The sequence below is a fragment of the Leucopleurus acutus genome (assembly GCF_964270905.1).
Source record: "Leucopleurus acutus genome assembly, chromosome: 9".
Lineage (NCBI taxonomy): Eukaryota > Metazoa > Chordata > Mammalia > Artiodactyla > Delphinidae > Leucopleurus > Leucopleurus acutus.
In genome coordinates this window covers 47,454,159-47,473,820 of record NC_139144.1, presented here as the reverse complement: position 1 = coordinate 47,473,820, position 19,662 = coordinate 47,454,159, and the positions used below count along the sequence as shown (strand labels likewise).

The following is a 19,662-nucleotide window of genomic DNA, read 5'->3' as shown; positions in this document are numbered from 1 at the left end:
TTTTCAAAAAAGAATTTTAGATGACTTTTTGTTTGTATTATATAATAAAGGATGTTTCTAAATTCAAAGCTGTTTTTAATCACAAATAGAAATTGTAAGTGCAGATTCAAATAAAAGTGTAGTTATAAAGTGCTAACATTTTCTTTATATTTCAGTCATTTTTGGTAATATAAACATAAGTGGAATGATTAAGGAAAAATGAAATTATCTCATGGCTTCATTTCCTGTTTTCATTACTCATTAAAACTTTGATAAGTGTGGTGAATGAAATGCACTACTCAATTACAATGTGCCAGAGGTTCCTTTGGACACAAACTACATTAATTTTAAGGTTATTTTTATTCTTATTTTTTATTTTTATTTTTTTTGCGGTACGCGGGCCTCTCACTGTTGTGGCCTCTCCTGTTGTGGAGCACAGGCTCCAGGCGCGCAGGCTCAGCGGCCATGGCTCACGGGCCTAGCTGCTCCGCGGCATGTGGGATATTCCCGGACCGGGGCACGAACCCGTGTCCCCTGCATCGGCTTATATGCATATGCTTGTACGCATATGCTTAGCTGTGTGTTTTCTGTGTGCCTTCTGAGTAGAGGATTTTAGGCAGGGAACTAAACTCTGGTAGTCCTATATAATAATTTTAGCATAATAAGAAATTAATTGCAGGGCCAATTTTATTTTCAGTAATGGGTACACAGACAGTTTGCTGCCACCAATGGGCTTGATGCTATTTAATAAATTTCCCTTATCCTATATATAATTGCATTAATATATTGTTATTTTATTTCTAAGTTTTAAAACGTTTGCAGAAAATTGTGTTTGCGGGTGTGTGTGCACAGGCACATGTGTGGTGTGTAAAGCATTCTTTCTAGTAATATGTGTAAGACCTATTTTTTTCTACATTTAGAAAAATGTAGAGAAGCCCAGATATGAAAATAAAAGCCATTGGTTATGCCAGTGCCCACAGGAACCACTGTTAATATTTTGATATATATTCTCCCAGTTGCTTTTATCCATGCATATGTAAAGATATATTTAAATTCAATTGGAAACATACTTTATAGCTTGGTTTGGTTTTTCTGACTTTTTAAAATTCTTTTGATAATAGTGTATCAAAACATATTCTTATAATCATTAAAATTTCCTCTACATAATTCTAACGTAGAATTCCATTGCATGGTTATACTCTAATTATTGGAGCAATTCCTTGTTGTTGGACATGTAAGTAGGTGGAAAAACTTTAAATATAAATTCCTAAAGTCTTACTCATGTTATAGGTTTTAGATCTTTAATGATTAAAAAATTATAATAATGTGCTCAATAAAAGCCTTGGACTAAATCTCTATTGATCTGAATTTTAATCTAAAATTACAGAGCTAAAGGCAACCTCAGAGGAATTTAGTCCATTTTCCTATTTCTAGATAGGAATATATCACTGTCCCAGATATATCTTTCTAGAAACTATCTTGAATTTAATGAGGGAAGAAGATCCATAGCCTTACCCACTGTAGTATTACACAGACTTGGTGTCAGGAGTACAAGCTTTGAAGGTACGTAGACCCTAGGACCAATTACCAGATAAAGGCCTCTGATCTTTGAGTTTATTACTCTGTCTTATTCTCAGTTTCTATGAGGATTCCACTGCAGGGTTTCTGGAAGATTCCATGAGATGACGTACATAGAGTGCCCTGCACAGTGTAGATGCTGAACATATGCTAGTTCTTTTTACTTACCCTGTTTTTCTCAAATCTGTAAGATTTCCTTGCATTCTTTCTACAATTAAAAAAAGAAAATGCACATTCCATATTTATGGCACTAAATAAACCTGAAGATCACTATTAAGTCCTCTGAACTAGTTTGACTTTTTCTAGAGTCTACTTTCATAATTCTTTAAACATTCAGACCCTCCTAAATTGTGGGACATCAAGTTATACAGGATATATTACCATTGGTCTCGCCAGTGATACAGATGGTGAGAAATTCCACCATACTTTATGTATTATCTCACTGCCACTATAGCAAGAACTTGCTGAATTCTTTAGAGATCATGATGTTATTAACTCAGGTTCCATTTATAGGCCAGCATGACAAGGACAACTGCTTTCCTGTGTTGTATTTATTTCTTGATACTGATTCTTCCACTTGCTTAGAAGCAGTTCCTTCATTGTTTCAAGTTAGTTTCATTAATTTGGATCCGTTTTCCAATGTCAGACTATTTGCTTTTAATCATATGGTCTTGTCATCTGCATGTGTACTTTATTCTTAAGTTACTGATTACATTTAGAGGCAAAAGAGTTAATACACACCCTCACAGATCAACAAGAAACCATTACACATCTATGCAGTAGTGACATAGAAATAAAGGCTACCTCTTTTGTAAGCAGTTTTCTTTTAATGTGAGTTCAGTAGCACTGAAACTTTCTTCAGCCTTACATATTTGAGTAGATTTTAGTATGTCATCTGTGTGGATTATGAGTTTGTAGGCTTTGGCTCTGAAAGCTGTAATTACCAATGTTTGAAAGACATCTGTGAGGGTGAGGATATGGAGAAGATAAGCCAAAAGCAAGATATATAATTACCACACCCTGTCTTCCTATTGGGAACTCTGGATGTTTAAAGCAATTAGGACATTTTAGACAGGTCCTTCTCCTATCAGAGTGCAACATCAGGTTGCTCTGAATATAAGTAATCAATCTCTCAGGCAGGAAGTGTCCTCTTTCACATACACTATCAGCTCATAGGTCCTTCAAAGACCAGGGTGGAAAAGATCCATACTTCTCTATTACTGAGTTAACATATCCCTGACTCTCCTGCTATAAAAGCAATTTTTATAGAGAGGGAAAAACAATGGGCCTGGAGTCAGGAGAGCTGATTCCCAGCTCTGAATCTCTCATGTGCTGTGACCCTGGCCAAGGCTTCAAGCCTCAATTCTCCCATCTGTAAAATGGAAATAGTATAACTACTTCACAGAATTATTACAAGCCAAAAGGTCATATTTATGAAAGTGCTTTAAAAATACTATGAAATTTCTATACAATTCAGGATATAGAAGATAAAAAATCATGTAGACTCGCACCATTTCTTTGGAATGTTGAATATTTGTTTCTGTTTTCATCTATGGTTAAATACTGAACATATATGCTTTCAATATTTATGAATGCATTGAATGCATAGCTCCGCTATGAGTAGCTATGACTTGGAAATATTGAGAGAAATGACAAGATTCCTTGTTATTGATAATTAACAAAGGAACCATTTCTTTCCAAGGTAAGGGTAGGTTAAACCTGACTCACAGTACTTTGCTCTGCCTGATTTTCTTAGATTTTCTTTAAGGAAAACTGCTTAAAAGTTTTCTAAGAATAAGTGAGGCAAGATTGGCCCTTGAGTAAGGAGAGTGGGCAGCTAAAGCCTAAAGCTTCTTTCTCAATAACAAGTTTAAGTGCCTTGTTTATTTTCATGTGATTAAATGACACTTGTATAAATACCTTACTGAGTAATGGTGCTGTGGCAAAACTGAAGTTTATTTAAGACACTGCTCCACCCAAGGTGAGCAATTAAAGCAGGTATGTAAACTAAGTCACCTTTGGCTTCTCTACTCAACCCGATGAGTAAGTAGCACTAGAAAGGAAAAATGGTGTGGGGTATATGGCACGGCTGGAGGTGGGAAGAAATAGGAAGGCAGAAGAAGCCTCCCTGAAAGAATGAAGGAAGTGTGAAGGGTGTTAGGGAAACTGTAACAATTGAAAATTGATTCCAACTATTGATATCAGTCTATCAAGTTAATGCAGATTAAGGTGGCATGAGATTTCTTTAAAAAAAGAAAAAAAGCCTTTTCCCCATACAGTGTAATAATAATCACCTTATTTTAAATGTAGCCAAGAAGGGCTGTGTTTGCTCATGTGATCGGGTTTCCATACTTCCCACACCTGGGGAAGTATCAGCTAATATTGATTTAGCACTAATTTATACCTGATGGTCATGACCAACTAGAATAGAGGAAAACTGGTACAAATTAGTGAGGCCCTGTGGTCCCAGTAAGTGGTGTGGGGCCCAACTGTTGTATATCAGTACAAATAACTCTTTCTGGGAGGGAATGGAAAAAATATTTTAAATGGATCTGAATCTGCTCTCAGCAGCTCTAGCGCTACTGGGCTAAAGATCTCCTTTAAGAATGTTAGGAATGGGTAAGATCAAGTTACATTCTTAGATTTTTATTATGTTTAGCTTATTAATTTGGGAGGTAAGCAAACTAAAAGCAGAACAGGCTTTAAAACATCTGACTTGTTATTATATTATGAATAATAACCGTTAGCTGGTCCATTCCATTTACCTTTTCCTTAATGAAATTCTCTATAAAGAAATATCCATAAACTAGTCTTACGTTTTAAATATCGCTGCAGATTATTTGGAACCACAGAATTAGATACCAATCCACTGAAAACTGTTTTCTTTGGGTAATTTCCACGAATTGACGTCAGTTATCAACATCTCTTTTTATTTGGCTAAACATTGAGAAATATTTGGGGTCTGCAATTAAATTTAGTGAACTTTTATTCATTTCTAATCCACTGTTTCCCAAATGTGCCAAATCATAAACATCACCTGGGGAACTTGTTAAAAATTATACAAACCTACCCCTCCTGCTCCCAGACCTGCTGAATTAGACTCTCTAGGGAATGAGGCTGAAATCTGTATTTTTAGAAGGGCCCCAGGAATGCCTGATGAGATATATGTTTGGAAAACAATTCTATGTCCTTGTTGTATTCCTCATGATGTCAGAGCTCTTCAAACCCCAATATTGCCTTCTGACTACCCCTCTCCTCAGTGATTGCAGGCTTTTTTTCTGTTCCACCCCACTTAAGAAATAAGGCACATTCCCACCAACCACTGTGGCCCTCAGCAGCAGTGAGTCTCTGCGGCAGTTGCAGTGGAGAGCAGCTACCATCTTGGGTAGGGATGTAATGGAGTAAAGGGATGGAGGTGTGGTCTGGAAAAGTCTTTCCAGAGATTCCCCTTGACAACCAGTTGTAGATGACATTGCTACCTCTTCAAATGGCCGTGCTCAACTTCCTTTGCTCTACATAAATTTTTTCTTTACCTTCACTCTCTTAACGTCCCTTCTTCCTGTAAATGGAGGGGGAAACATTGTCCCATTTTGTCAAACTTGTGCTCTTGATCAAATCCTCTACTGCCTCATGGAAACTAAATCTATTAATCCTCCTCAGTCCAACCTCATTTTTTTCTCTTTTGGCTTCTATTGGCATATCAGTAGATGCTTCTTCCCTATTCTTTTCAACCTAAAGCAACATATACTTTCTTGGACTCTGATGAACTCCAAGATCCCATTTTACTTCATGCCTATGTTTACTATCAAATTTTTCAAAAAGAGAATTCTACGTTACTTGCATTCATCTTCTCACCCTTATCATCAACCCAACTGTACCCTGGCTTCCACAGAGCCACATTTTATGGACACTATTGGTGTGAAGATTTCCAGTGATGAGATCCAATGACTTTGCTTAGCCCTTAACCTTCTTCCCCATCTAACAGCTTTTGACATTGCTAATCACCCCATCCTTTTAAAAACTTTATCAATTAGTGATCATTTAACTATAAGAATAGAAACCTATTCAAATGATTGAAACAGCAAGGGGGAGGGTAATATAAGACCAAAGAAACTCTCTCACAGAAAGTATAATAGGGCTGCATAAGGATTAGCATCAGGAACTAGGAAGCTATCAGTAACCAATAAAGTTTTAACAAATAATTCTCGGGCACCTGCTATATTCCAGGCACTCCTAGGTGTTCAGTGACCAAGTAGTAGACAGAAGAGACAAGGTCCCTGCCTTGAGAGACTTTATAATCTAGTGGGGAAGGCTTACATAAACAGGTAATCAAATGTGTATTTACACCGTATAATGAGCACTACAGATGAAACAAACTGACCTAATGATACATTATTATAGGCTATTAGTGATAGGCAAGGACTCAGAAAGGATACTCTGAAGACATGGCATTTAAACTGAGATCTGAAGAATGTGAGGGAGCCACTCAGGGCAACTGAGGAGTGGGGCTGTGGAAGGAGTGTTTTAGGCTGAGGATACACCTGTGTGCAGGCCCTGTAGTGGTGTTTCGGGGGAAGTGAAAGGAGGCCACTGTGGCTGGAACTTAAAGGGTGAGGGGGAGAATAGAGGGAGGTGAGGTTGGAGAAGGAGGCAGAAGCCAGAGCAGGCCAGGCCTTTTAAGTATTTAAAGGAATTTGGATCTCATTGCAAACTAATTGGAAGCCATTGAACTGATTTAAGCAGGAAACAACAAGGTCCAATGTATTTCCAGGTTTACCCTGACTGATGAGCAGAAAATAGATTAAAGGAGGCAAGAGTAGAAGGTAGAAGACCAGTTGGCAGCTATAGCAATAGCTCAGGTAAGAGATGATGACAGTTTGGTTTAATGTAGTAGCAGAGGAGATGGAGAGAAGTGGATGGACTACACATCTATTCATGAGGAGCAAATAAGAGGACCAGCTGATAGGTTAGAGTTGGGGAGGGAAGGAGAGTGAAAAATCAAGAATATTGCCTGGGTTGTCTTGTTTACAATAACTAGGTGAATGGTGATACCATTTACTGAAGTGGGAAAAAGTAAAGATAGAATTTCTTTTTAATAGTGAGGGGAGGAATGCAGGTTTATAGAAATTGAGAGTTTAGTTCTATTTCAGATACATTAATTTCAGATATTCACAGAGACTTGACATGTCATACAGACAAATGAATATCTGAGTACAGATTTTGGAGGAAACGTCTAGGCTAAAGAGATTAATTTGGGAATGTGTTACCATTTTTAGTATTTAAAGCTATGGCAATGACTGAGATTACCAAGAAGGTGTGCTCACAGAGAAGAAAGCAGAGAATACAGCCCAGTTTTTAGAGGGCACTAGAGGAGGAAAAACCCCTGAAGGTCACTGAACAGCTGTGGTTAGAGAATTAGGAGACAGACCAGCCAATAGAAGAGATTTTGTTTTCAAGAAGTTGAGCCTGACTAACTGTGTTGAAAACTGCTAAAAGTTGGAGTAGGATGAGGTCCAAGGAACATCCATTGGGTCCAGGAATATGGAGGCTGTTGACAACATTGATTAGCAGTTTTCATTGGCATGGTGGGGGTGGAAGTCAGATTCGAGTAGATTGAATAGGAAATCAGAGTTAACCTGCAGACATCTCTCTCAAGAAGGTTTGTTGTGAAGGGATCAGAGAATTAGTACTACAGATGGAAAGGGATAGCATAAGAATCTTTGTTTTTTCTAAATGTTAGGATGGAGCATGTTTATACATATTGGGGATAACCAAGAATTTGATGATGAACAAGAGGAAGGGAATAACTGAAGAAATGAAACCCCTAAGAAGAGGGGAAGGAATTTAAATCATAAGTAGAGGAGTGGCTTTTGATAGGAGAGGAAGAAAGAAAGGAGAGATGGGTCCAAATGCCAGAAGATTTGTAGATTTGATGGTAGGAATATACTGGAGTTGCATCAGGGGTAGGCAGGTGTGGGGATGGTTTTAGAAGATTGAGGAAAAGGGATAAGACAGAAAACAGTCGTCATGGGAAAATAAACATACTCTCAGTTTCTCTCTCTCTCTCTCTCTCTCTCTCAGGTCATCTGTTCTCATGTTGATTTTCTGCAAGTCACTTCATTCGTTTCTTTCAGAAGGCAGGTTTCCTCCACTTTTCTGTTTCTGTGACAGAAGATGGCAACCCATGCACAGGTTTCTGTGATCATCCAGTTCATGCCCTTAATAGAATACCATTGTATTTCTTAATTCCAAATTCCCGGGGGAGAAAACCTGATTGGTGCAGCTTTGGTCAGTTATCGAACTCAGGTCAAACCAACCATGGTCAGAAGAACAAGGTCAAATTGTACAAACATAGCTGTCAGGCCCAAACCCTCCATGTGTTGGTGGAGGATTAGTTCTTAGAGAAGGGGACGTGAGCTCCCAGATACCCCACAGACATCCACCAAACATCCTCTGAGACACCAAATTCTTTAATTAAGAAGTGCTTCCCTTCTGCCTTCTTTCCTAGTTTTGTTTTCTTTGGATTGTTTATTTGCTTACTTTTCCTCCTCCACTAATGTATAATTTCTCAAAATTTTGTCCTTGATCCTCTTTTTCTTTATTTCTATACTTCTCTCCCTCACCAACTTCATTTGTGCCCATGGCTTCAACTATCATATGTACATGGATAACCCTCCAAACCATACCTATGCTCTTCTCAGCTATCATTTAAAAACTGCTCTTAAAAACTCCAAACGAGTTTTTTTCTCTTTTTTCCCTTTGTATCAAAATGAGATGATGAATGTTAACTCAACTAGTTACGGTAAACATTTCATAATATGGGCAAGTCAAGTCTTTATGCTGTACACCTTAAATTTATACAGTGCTATATGTCAATTATATCCCAATAAAACAAAGGAAAAAACTGTCTCCACTTGAATATCCTCTGATTCTCTTATTTATAGATGAGCTCATTATCTTCTCCCAAACCTACTCCTTCTCTTGGTTCCCTATTCCTGTTAAAGCCACCACTATCCTCTTAGGCATCCAAGCCTGAAGCTTCAGAGTTGTCTGATGTCCTACTTTCAAGGTCCATCAGCTAAGAAGGAGTACCACCTACATCTTTTCCTCCCCTCCATGTCCCCTATCATTCCCCTAACTCTCATTACCTAAACTCCCATGGACTATTCTCAAAGTCTACTAAATCATCTTCCAGTTTACAGTCTCCATCCAGGTTGTAAACTAGTCTTGCATTAATATTCAAAAAGCCCAGCTCCATTCATATTCTCCCCACCCACTCAAGAATCTTCAACAGCTCCTCCCTGCATACTCAATAAAGGGCAAGACTTGCCTGGCAACCTCCATGACATGTCATCAACAGACCAAGACTTATCTTCCATTAACCATCAGTCGAGGCAGACTGCTCGATCATCTCCTAACACATCCTGTGTATCCCTAGTGACAAGATTTCCTCATACTCTTCTTTTCTGAAGCCTTTCCTCAGAAGTGACCTTTCCCTCCCATTGCTTCCATTTGCTTTATTTGCATCTCTCTTATGGAAGACCTGTGTTTAGACATGGTTTCTACCTTTATCTGTAGAAATTACCTTTTTACCTCTGAGAGACTACAATTTACCAAAGTGTGAAAACAAGGATCCCTTACAGAGTATACAATAGTGTTGCACTTTGAAGGCATTTAATAAGTGACTTGATGAGGAGTTACTAAGGCCTGATGCTAGTATTATTGCTATTAAATCCTCATGTAGGCTTATTAAACATATTAATATGAACCTTTTCAATAAGATGCTTGGTAGGACACTGGAAACCTTTTCAATAGGATGCTTGGTAGGACACTGTGCTATAAAAAGTTTAAAATAATTTTAATAACTTCTCTAGTCAAGCGCTGCTGATGAGTTGATTGCACCTTAACAACAGTCACTCAACACACTTATGTGGTAAAAAGTAAAATTCAGTCACAGAGGAGGAAATTAATCGACACATTTTAATCACTCTAAACTCTCATTTAAAAAAAATAGTATTATGATAATCAAGCACAGTCTCTTCATAGGACCACTACTGCTCTCATGTACTGTTGACACCATGTTTGGAACTAAAACAAATGAAATGTTGCAGCAAAGAGAGAATATTTGCAGTTTTCTGGTCCCCAAATCTTTATTTAGCCTCTGAATGTGTTGGCTTTGTACAATATAGTCTTTTAGTTAAATGATAAATCTCTACTTATGTATCAGCTTAGGGGATGTGCCCCTGGCATCATAGTTGGCGATAGGAATTGCTGTGGAGATGGAAGCTGAAAAATTAGTGGTCCTCATCACTATTTTCTATCCAGGTAGGAATAACTGCATACTTACTCTTTTGATATTTATCAGTTAAAAAACAAGATATCCCCTCTTTCTCTTGCTTCTTCTGAACTTCTTTTAAAAACAAAGCACAGGGCACAGTGGATATCTGGTGGCACAGTGGATAAGAATCTGCCTGTCAATGCAGGGGACACAGGTTCGATTCCTGGTCTGGGAAGATAAGATCCCACATGCTGTGGAGCAACTAAGCCTGTGCAACACAACTACTGAGCCTGCGCTCTAGTGCCTGTGTTCCACAACTACTGAGCCCACGCGCCGCAACTACTGAAGCCCACACGCCTAGAGCCTGTGCTCCTCAACAAGAGAAGCCACCACAAGGAGAAGCCCATGCACTGCAATGAGGAGTAGCCCCTGCTCGCCACAACTAGAGAAAGCCTGTGCACAGCAACGAAGACCCAGCACAGCCAAAAATAAATAAAATTAAATCTTTAAAAAAAAAAAAGCATAGGGAAAAGCTCCTTGACATTAGTCTTATCAAGGATTTTATGGTTATGACACCCAAAGCATCACAACAAAAGCAAAAATCAACAAGTGAAACTACATCGAACTAAAAAGCCTTCTGCACAGCAAAAGAAACAATCAACAAAAATGAAAAGACAACCTACAGAATGGGAGAAATATTTGCAAACAACATATTTGATAAGGGGTTCATATCCAAAATATATAAGCAACTCATGCAATAGCAAGAAAAACCAAACAATTGAATTAAAAATGGGCAAAGGATCTGAGTAGACGTTTTTTCCAAAGAAGATATTCAAATGGTCAACAGGTATAAGAAAAGGTGCTCAACATCACTAATCATCAGAGAAATACAAATTAAAACCGAAATGAGATACCTCCTCACACTTGTTAGAATGGCTATTATCAAAAAGTTAAGCAATAATAAGTACTGGTGAGGATATAGTGACATGGGAACCCTTGTGCACTGTTGATGGGATTGTAAACTGGTGCAGCCACTATGTAGAACATTATGGAGGTTCTTCAAAAACTTAAAAATAAAACTACCATATGATCCAGCAATCCCACTTCTGGGTATATATCTGAAGGAAATGAAATCAATATCTCAAAGAGATATGTGCATTCCCATGTTCATTGCAGCACTATTTACAACAGCCAAGATATGAAAAAAACGCAAGTGTCCACTGATGGATGAATGGAAAAAAACTGTGGTATATATATATATATATATATATATATATACACACACAATGGAATATTATTCAGCCATAAAAAGAATGAAATCCTCCCATTTGTGATGACATGGATGAACCTTGAGAGCATTATGATACGTGAAGTAAGTCAGATGGAGAAAGACAAATACTATATGATCTCACTTACATGTGGAATCTAAAAAAATCCAAACTCATATAAACAGAGAATAGGGGCAGGGGCTAGGGAGTGGAGGAAATGGGTGAGGGTGGTCAACGGTACAAACTTCAAGTTATAAGATGAATAAGTTCCGGGGATATAATGTACAGCATGGTGAGTATAGTTAACAATACTATATTGTATATTTAAAAGTTACTAAGAGAATAGATTTTAAAAGTTCTCATCATAGAAAAAGGTTTATAACTATGTGAGGTGATGGATGTGTTAAGTAACCTTATCGTGTTAATCATTTTGCACTAAATACCCATATCAAATCATTACATTACAAACCTTAAACTTACACAATCTTTTATGTCAATTGTATCTCAATAAAGATGGGGGGAAAAGAAACAAAGTAAAATATTTATTATTTACATGAAATGTTCCTTTTTTCTTCCTACTTAATTAAATATATATATATTTTTCAGTTTCCTTACACAGGCCTCTTGAGAATTGCTCCTAACAGAGAGATAGAACTAACTACATATCAGCAGATGTCACTCCCTTCAACTGTCCTTCTCTGTCAGTTTCAGTTGGTTATTTTTTTTTTCCTGTAAATTTCAACTGCCTCTTCTCCATTACCAATTTCAGTTTCCCTTTTCAACATCTGATGAGCCTCCAAGAGTCACTAGGACTAGTATTTTTCACTTTGCCTGTATAAGGATCATAATACAAGATACGCTTTCCTTTTGAATGCTGGCCCCAGTGCGAATATCTGTATAGTTTACAAAAGCCACACGGAACATTTTTCTACTCCGTGGCTATGTCTTTGCAACAGTGATATACTTCTTATTATCAATTTTTTTTTTGTCTGATGAAAGGCACAGTTTAGTTCACGGGACAAGCACTGGTTAAAATTTGCTACTCTTTTCAACAACATTGAGGAAATATTGTCTACCAGGTACCAAGCACTATTGTGGAGATTCAGCAGTAATAAAACAGATAAAAAGCCTTGCCTTCATGGCTCTTACATTCTACATGGACAGAACAAAAAATAATTACAATATACAGTAGGTGGGTGGTGATGGGTGCTCTGGGGAAAAAAAGTAAGAGAGTAGGGAACATCTAGGGGGTGCTTGCAATTTTAAAAAAGAGTTTCCAGAAAAGCTTTCATTGAGAAGGTGATGACATCTGAGTGAAGACCTGGAGGAAATGAGTGAGCAAGCCATGTGGGTAACTGGGGTAGGAACTGCTCAGGCAGAGGGAACACCTAGTGCAAAGGTGCACGTAGCCTGTCACAAGCAGTAAGGAGTTTTACTGTAAGCATCTGCCAGGGACAAAAATTCAGGCAAGGCTCTTTTTGTTGCTGCTATAAAGAATCCACCTACAAGAGAGTTTAATCAGCTTAAGATGAACATCAGTGCAGATCTGTTTAGTGTTCTCTCTCAGCCGTGACCTCATTTCTGATACTGACAGCCTGGACTGCCCCTTAGATGTGGTTGGGGCTTGGATGCATAGCCTGGCAAACCTGGATGAAACTAGAAGAGGGAGGTTTTGGTAGCTCTGTAGGCCCGTTAGTTATCTCATTCTCTCTTCAGATGGGGCTACATATTAATCAGATATAGCCAATGACTCCAAGTTTTAATGTAACCTAAAGTATAGTCTATTACCATATATGAACCAAGAAGTAAGTGTAATAGTTCTACTTCAGATTAGCTAACGGTAGAATCTTGTTCCACAAACAGCCAAGACATGGGTTACTGAGAACAAAGGTATTTCCCATGCCACCAAATTGTGCTTTCAATGTTGTCTTCTTTTAGGTAGGTCAACATAGTAAAGGGGTCATTACCAACATTAGCATATATAGAATTTCCAGGGATTGTTACACTTATATTCAACAAATAGAGATAATCTGCATGGGGCCTAACCATCCCATAGCTAGCACAGTCGGGTAACAATGCTCTTCTCACCCAGCAATCCACACTTCCTTCTAAGGGGTTCCCAATTTACTGAGGAGTATGTTTTCCTAAAGCTTCCTTTCATACCCTTGGAGCCCACTCCCAAACTCACTAAGAATAAAATACTGTTAAGAACTCAACAAATGGACATTTGAAAGCCGATACTGGGTTTAGTTTATTTTAGCCCACCTTTGATTTGTTTGGAGACTGAATTCCTTACACATAAAGATCAGTATTTATTTCATGAGAACAGAGGTTTAAGAGGCAACCAAGATATATTTAGTAAAGAGAAGGTGATTGAACATCCAAATAGGTCATGGTGACTTACCAGCAACTGAACATAGTATTTTAAGATCATACTAGTTCTCTGTGTGCGTCATTTAGATTTGTTTTGGTTGTCTGATTTAAGTTGGCGTTGGCAGTTTTCAACAAACACAGAAAGACTTTAACATATGGCTAGGTAGGTTGTTCTAGATCCAAATCAGGTATTGATCATTAGGACTGTGGCTTGGTATAAATTTAGAATTACTGTAATCTAAAGTGTTGGGGTCGTTACATACTTATATTTAGGAGTGGCCAGAGATAACATTTCTATTATGAAACCATGCTGTAATCAAATCGACAACTTGGAAATTTACCAGCATTTTTAAAAACTTCACATATTTTAATCCGTCAATTTTTGTTCTTGATATTCTGAAAAAGTCATCAGAAAGAAGCCATTTATCATTCTTTTTCCCCATGAAGGAAGGCACTTTCCTAATGAATGAGGAAATCGTTCATTTTAGATGGAAAAATAATACAATAGGTCAATTATACTAAATTTAAAAGAGAAAAGTTTTTACTACATTTATATTTAATATGTTATTCTGGAAAGCAAATACATGTGAACACAATGGGGATAATAGTAGTATCTACCTTGTGGATTATAGGATTGAAGGAATTAACACGTAAAACATTCTTAGAACAGTGGCTGACACATGAAATGCTCAGTAAATGTTAGCTGTTATTCTACTATGTGATAAAGTGAGGAACTGTCACTAGTCTTCATGGGTGCAATTCTTGCATTTTACAGAAAAAGTGGGTTTCATCCACTTTTTACAGAACCTAGTATGCTTTCTGTTCTGAGGGCACAATGAAGCTGAGAGGGATGGCTCCTCTAAGTGAAACTGACCCCTGCATTTAGTGCCTGAAATCAGAGGAAGCCTGTCAGTGTGGGCAGACACCAGGAGTAGACCAATCTGATCTCCCACTTCTTTTTTATCTCATGGAAACGAATGGAGGGTATCTGATGTGGACCCTTCAATCAATTGTTCCTGCTTAACGTTTAAAACCTTGGCTTACTGTGGGGTAAACTTAGGTTCCTGACAGTCATCCAAAATCTTAGTTTCTCTTCAGTTCCACTGCAGAATAAAAACTAAATTTACCCCAGTGGATTGTTACATCGAGTCTGGTACGATTTCTCCCAAGAGGCCACCTGCTTCTGGGAAAAGACAACAGGGTGTGCCCTCTATTACACCTCCATTTAACTGATGGTATAATGATGTACAATTCCTTGTTGACCCCTGCAATTCAGAGTTATTGTCTTGGAACATATGATTTGATTATCTCTTTTCACTCCATAGGATAACTGTAAAAGTATCCACCCAGTGTTCAATCCAACCCCCAGACATTGCTTCTGATGGCCTTAAATTTTTTTGATTAGTCTACTCGCCACAAAAACTCAGATTACTAAAATTAGTGGGGAAGGGATGGATTCTTCTAAAACATCCCACCACCAGAACAGGTGTACTTGCAAAGTAAAGTTTGCCTGACGCATCCTCTGTCTCAAGTTGTACAAACGGCCCTGGAGGGTGGAGCCCTCACAACCTGCTTCCCTGGGCGTGCGCGTCTGTGGGTGTCGGGGCACGCGCAGGACACACATGGACCCACTCTCCCAGGGCAGCCCAATCAAAGTCCCCCTCTCACCTCAAAGGCTGTCAACTCTCACGCCCCTCCTTGAGCGCACAGCCCCTTTCTCCCTCTTCGCTCCTTCATATCCCGCCTCCAAAGTAGGATGCCTATTCTCATTGGCAGGTGCTCCTCTCACTCCCACCCTGAAACCAATCACTCGCATACTGGTGGAGAACGACGGAGCCAATGGGAATGCTCGTTGCGGCAGCTGCCGGCCCGGAGCGCCGGGAGGCGGTGCAGGGGGCGGGGTACGGGTTGAGGGGTTAGGTGCCTTATGGAGTGAGGAGCGGGCAGAAGAGGCGGCGGCGGCGTTTGCGGTGGCGCGGCTTCGCGTTCATCCAGGCACCTCGAGGCCCTTTACCCTTACCAGGTCCCCAGAAGCAGGGGTCCCGGCCCTTCCTGCAGCTGCCGGCCTCTCCTGCGCGTGCAACCCCGCGGATCTGCGTGATCCCGGCGGCTGCCCCTTTCCCCTGTCAGCGCGATGCCCGGGGCGGCGGCGGCGGCGGCTCCGGGCTCCTCGCGGCCCCGGCCGTGACCGCCACACCGAGCCCGGTCGGGCGGTTGGGGCCGTTGGACGTTTGTTTTCGCAGCCTTCCCCTCCCCCCTCGCTGAGGCAGCGGGGGTGCGCGTTGCGAAGGGGGAGCCGAGAGACTCCTCCCCCTCCACGATACCCCCGCCCCTCCCCCTTACACACTCGCACGCACTATCGCGCCGGCTCCCACACGCTCGCGCGCCTCCCGCTCCGCGCCTCGGTGTTGGCCGGCATCGTCCAGGGCCCGCGGAGCCACCATGTCCACTGCCTCCTCCTCTTCCAGTTCCTCTCAGACTCCTCATCCCCCGCCGCAGAGGATGCGGCGCAGCGCCGCGGGTTCCCCGCCCGCCACCCCCGCCGCCGGGAGCGGGAACGGTGCGGGAGGCGGCGGCGTGAGCTGCGCCCCGGTTGCGGGAGCCGGCCGGCTGCTGCAGCCCATTCGCGCCACGGTGCCCTACCAGCTCCTGCGGGGCAGCCAGCACAGTCCCACGCGCCCGCCCGCTGCCGCCGCCTCGCTGGGCAGCCTCCCGGGGCCCGGCGCGGCCCGCGGCCCCAGCCCGCCCAGCCCGACGCCGCCGCCGACCTCAGCCCCGACCGAGCAGGCGCCGCGGGCCAAGGGCCGCCCGAGACGGTCCCCAGAGAGCCACCGGAGGAGCAACTCACCTGAGCGACGGAGCCCCGGCTCGCCCGTGTGCAGAGGTAGCGAGCCCAACCTTTCTGTCCTCCCGGGCTGCGTCTCCCCGACGGTGCCCTCCGTGGAAACTTCAGCCTCTCCGGGCTTCTCTTTGCTAGTGCATTATCGAAGGTGTGAAAGCGGCTTTGGGAACCTCACCCCCCTGCGGTCGCTGCGGGGCTTGGATGAGCAAACTGCGGAGCAACTTTTATTTGACCCTCCTGCCGCCCCTCAGCTTTATCTTCTATCACTCGCCTGTATCGAAAGGTTTTTCAGTTTAAGAGCTGATTAGCTCACTCATGTGTTTGCTGTTTGTAGTGGGGGAAGGAGGAGCTGGGCGAAACACTTAAAAAAACACGCACACAAACTCTCCGGCAGCAGATAAGGTGGTGGTTGTAATCTCCACAGCCTCTTTGTGCTTTCCTACAAAGTTCCTATAATGTGTCTGTGCCTACCGGGATAATTTTTTTTTTCTTTTTTGGGGGTGGGGAGGTGGAGGCACCAGTTATGATGTAAGGATATCCTGTTGGGTGTGTAGAGGGGACAGTTTTGGATGTGCAATTGAAGTGTATAGTGTTTGGTTTGGCTTTTTTTTTTGTGGGGGGGGCTCCCTCTTTTCTCTACTTTATATAGTCATATGCATCAGGGCGGTACTGCACTGGAAACAGTTTATGCCCAACTCAAGACTTTCATGGTAAATTTCTAAGGACCTATTTGTGGAGTGTGCTCACTTTTTTCCTTCTATTTTTAAGTACACTTAACAGTTCAGTTGAGCTGTTAAAGGATCTCAAGTTTCGTTTTCCTTAGGTGTCAAAGGTAATGGTGAACTGGTGGATGCTGTCGGCTTCCCTTAATGTTTTGTGTTTTGGGGCGGTTTGGTTTATGTTTAGGGACACGGTGAATGATCTAGTTTAGTTCTGGGGGAGAAAAGGAAGTTTAGCCAAAACAAGGATGTAAAACTCATAAGGGAGGGAGGAGTAGCTCATGTTATTAGATACCACGCTAGGGCTACAGATGCTGCTGCTGCATTGTGGAGAGAACGGATCATACCGAGGGGAAAAATCTCTGCTTGGAAGGGAATCACTGTGGAGCCTGTGCAGTGTTTATGTGGTATGTGTAATTTTTTTAATGGAGTTTTCTTGATGAAGGTCTTAGACTTGGAGAAAGTGATTGTGTTAAGATAGATTGCAGTTTTGGTGTTTTGTTTTAATATTTCTGACCTGTAATTAGCATGTTGCTGAGGCCCTTGTTTTCAGACCACTTGATGGTGAGGCAGGGTAGGATGTAGTGCAGTGGTATGTGTACAGGAGCACCGAGAAATACATCCTGTAATCAGTATGCACCAGAAGGAATTTGCTCCCCCACTCCTCCCCCAGGTCAAGCCAGCTACAGAAACTGACATCCTCCAGCAAATCCTGAATGAATGAATGAAAACAACGTGATCGCCCTAATAATGACCACAACTGAACACACATCTTTGGCTGTATTTTATAGAAAAGGCCACCATTTTCTAACAGATTAATGCCATATGCAACTCCTTTGCACATTTTCTAGAACTGTATGAAATGAGAGGTAACAGAATGAAAAGAAGGCAGCAGTTACATAAATTTTTGAGTGATTTAGTTTCAACAGTACATAGATTGAGTTTTGGGATTTTCTTTTAGGGACTAATGTAAGAGCCATAAAATAAGCACTGCAGAAAGACTGTGTTCAGAGGGTTTTGTGGGCATAGTGAGTAGTTTCAGCAATTGCTGCAACAATATATTGGTCATCTAGTACCTCCTCCCCTTTTGTTGATAAACACATCTTACAACAGATCATAGTACAACTTGTTTTTCTGCATCCTTCAAAAGTCTTAATTGCTTAGGAATTACAAGGTCCATCATCAAGTAGTTTTAATGAAATTTGTGACCAGGCTTAAACTGTCCTCTTTGTTGTATGTAGTATGTCACATCTGAGTTTAATGCAATTTTAACGCAATCATGATGAAAACACTTCTCTGACTCTGGTTGTTCAGGAGACAGATTTGCATCAGAGAGCTTGTATTGGGAACAGAAGAGGCCTTTCTGCTGTTTTTAACACCAGGTGGTTTTGTCAGTTTCTTACACTGAAATGATTTTGAATGTAGGTTCTTCTGCCCCCAGTTCCCTGATGATATTACCTTTCTGTTACTCTCCACATCCCGCCTTGCTCCTCTCTAGCTAAGTTAAAACTATACAACTACTCTGTTCTTTTTACTTATCTATTTAAAATTCATGCTATGAACAGTTGAACAATTTTTCAAACAATTATCTACTCAGTTTCTTTTGAATTCTGCAAGGTTCTGACTTCAGTGGATTGTAGCCTCCACAGGTCAAGGCTCCTGCCGCTGCTGCTGCTGCAGACACTGACATCACTATACTGCATGAATGAAAAACAACAACGTGCTCCATTTCTTGCTCTCCACCTCCTTCCTTTTCTGCACACTCCGTGTGTGTGTGTGTGTGTGTGTGTGTGTGTGTGTGTATGTATGTATGTGTGTGTATGTTTAAGATGGTATTATGCTGTATTTGAAAGTACATTTAAAACTGTTAAATTAGGTAGGTGGTAGCTCAGGGATATGTGTTTAGTATAGAAGCATATTGCTTACAAGAAGCTTCAAGTGCTATGAGCATTTGGACTAGAGGTGACATAACAGCATTCAGTATTTTTTTATCTGGACTGGTGGTTATGGAAGAAAATACAGAAGATGTAAACAATTTTCTTTGTAATTGTTTTACCAAGAAGAAGTTATGAGACAACATAATTTCTTAATATGTTAGATCATTATCTCCCTCTGAAACATTCTTAATATGCACATTTTTAGGGTTAAGTCTAGAATAATAAAGAAATGATACTCAGATTATTTCACAAGGCTGAGGAAAAGCTGAATTATGTAAATAGGCACAATTTTAATATATTTATAAAATCTAACAAGAAGATGGTAATTTTCTCTATTTTTGTAGCACAGTTTTAGATAATTTCAGTGGGTATCATAATAGAAGATATATAAATCTCCAAACACCTTGCTCTGTATAGTGGACATGGAGCTTTAAAAATTGAAATTATATTGTTTATGCATATGATCATATTTTTGTTTGCATTTTTAAAATTTTCTTTTGTAGTTTTAAAACTTCAAAGTTTGTTATTTATATTCATTTCTTCTGCCTTTAGCAAAATGTCACCCTCCTCCTTGTTTAGTTCTGAAGGGTCTTGAAGTGGTGAATGACAAGCTACTGAATGCATCCTCAGGCTCCCTGTGATGTGTTTGTAATAGATGTAAAATCATAAAGTATTATGCAAATAGTTA

At 40.5% G+C, this 19,662-nt stretch overlaps 1 protein-coding gene across 2 annotated transcripts in view; it reads left to right on the top strand.

The window, feature by feature from the left end:
* Positions 1 to 15,870: 15,870 nt before the first annotated feature.
* GLCCI1 (glucocorticoid induced 1) overlaps positions 15,871 to 19,662 on the top strand; it is a 119,891-nt gene continuing 116,099 nt past the window's right edge. For both annotated transcript variants that reach the window (XM_082846294.1, XM_082846293.1), the window contains exon 1: positions 15,871 to 16,360. In XM_082846294.1, coding sequence (XP_082702420.1) covers positions 15,919 to 16,360 — 442 coding nt within the window. In that variant the 5' untranslated portion in view covers positions 15,871 to 15,918. The remainder of the gene's footprint in view (positions 16,361 to 19,662) is intronic.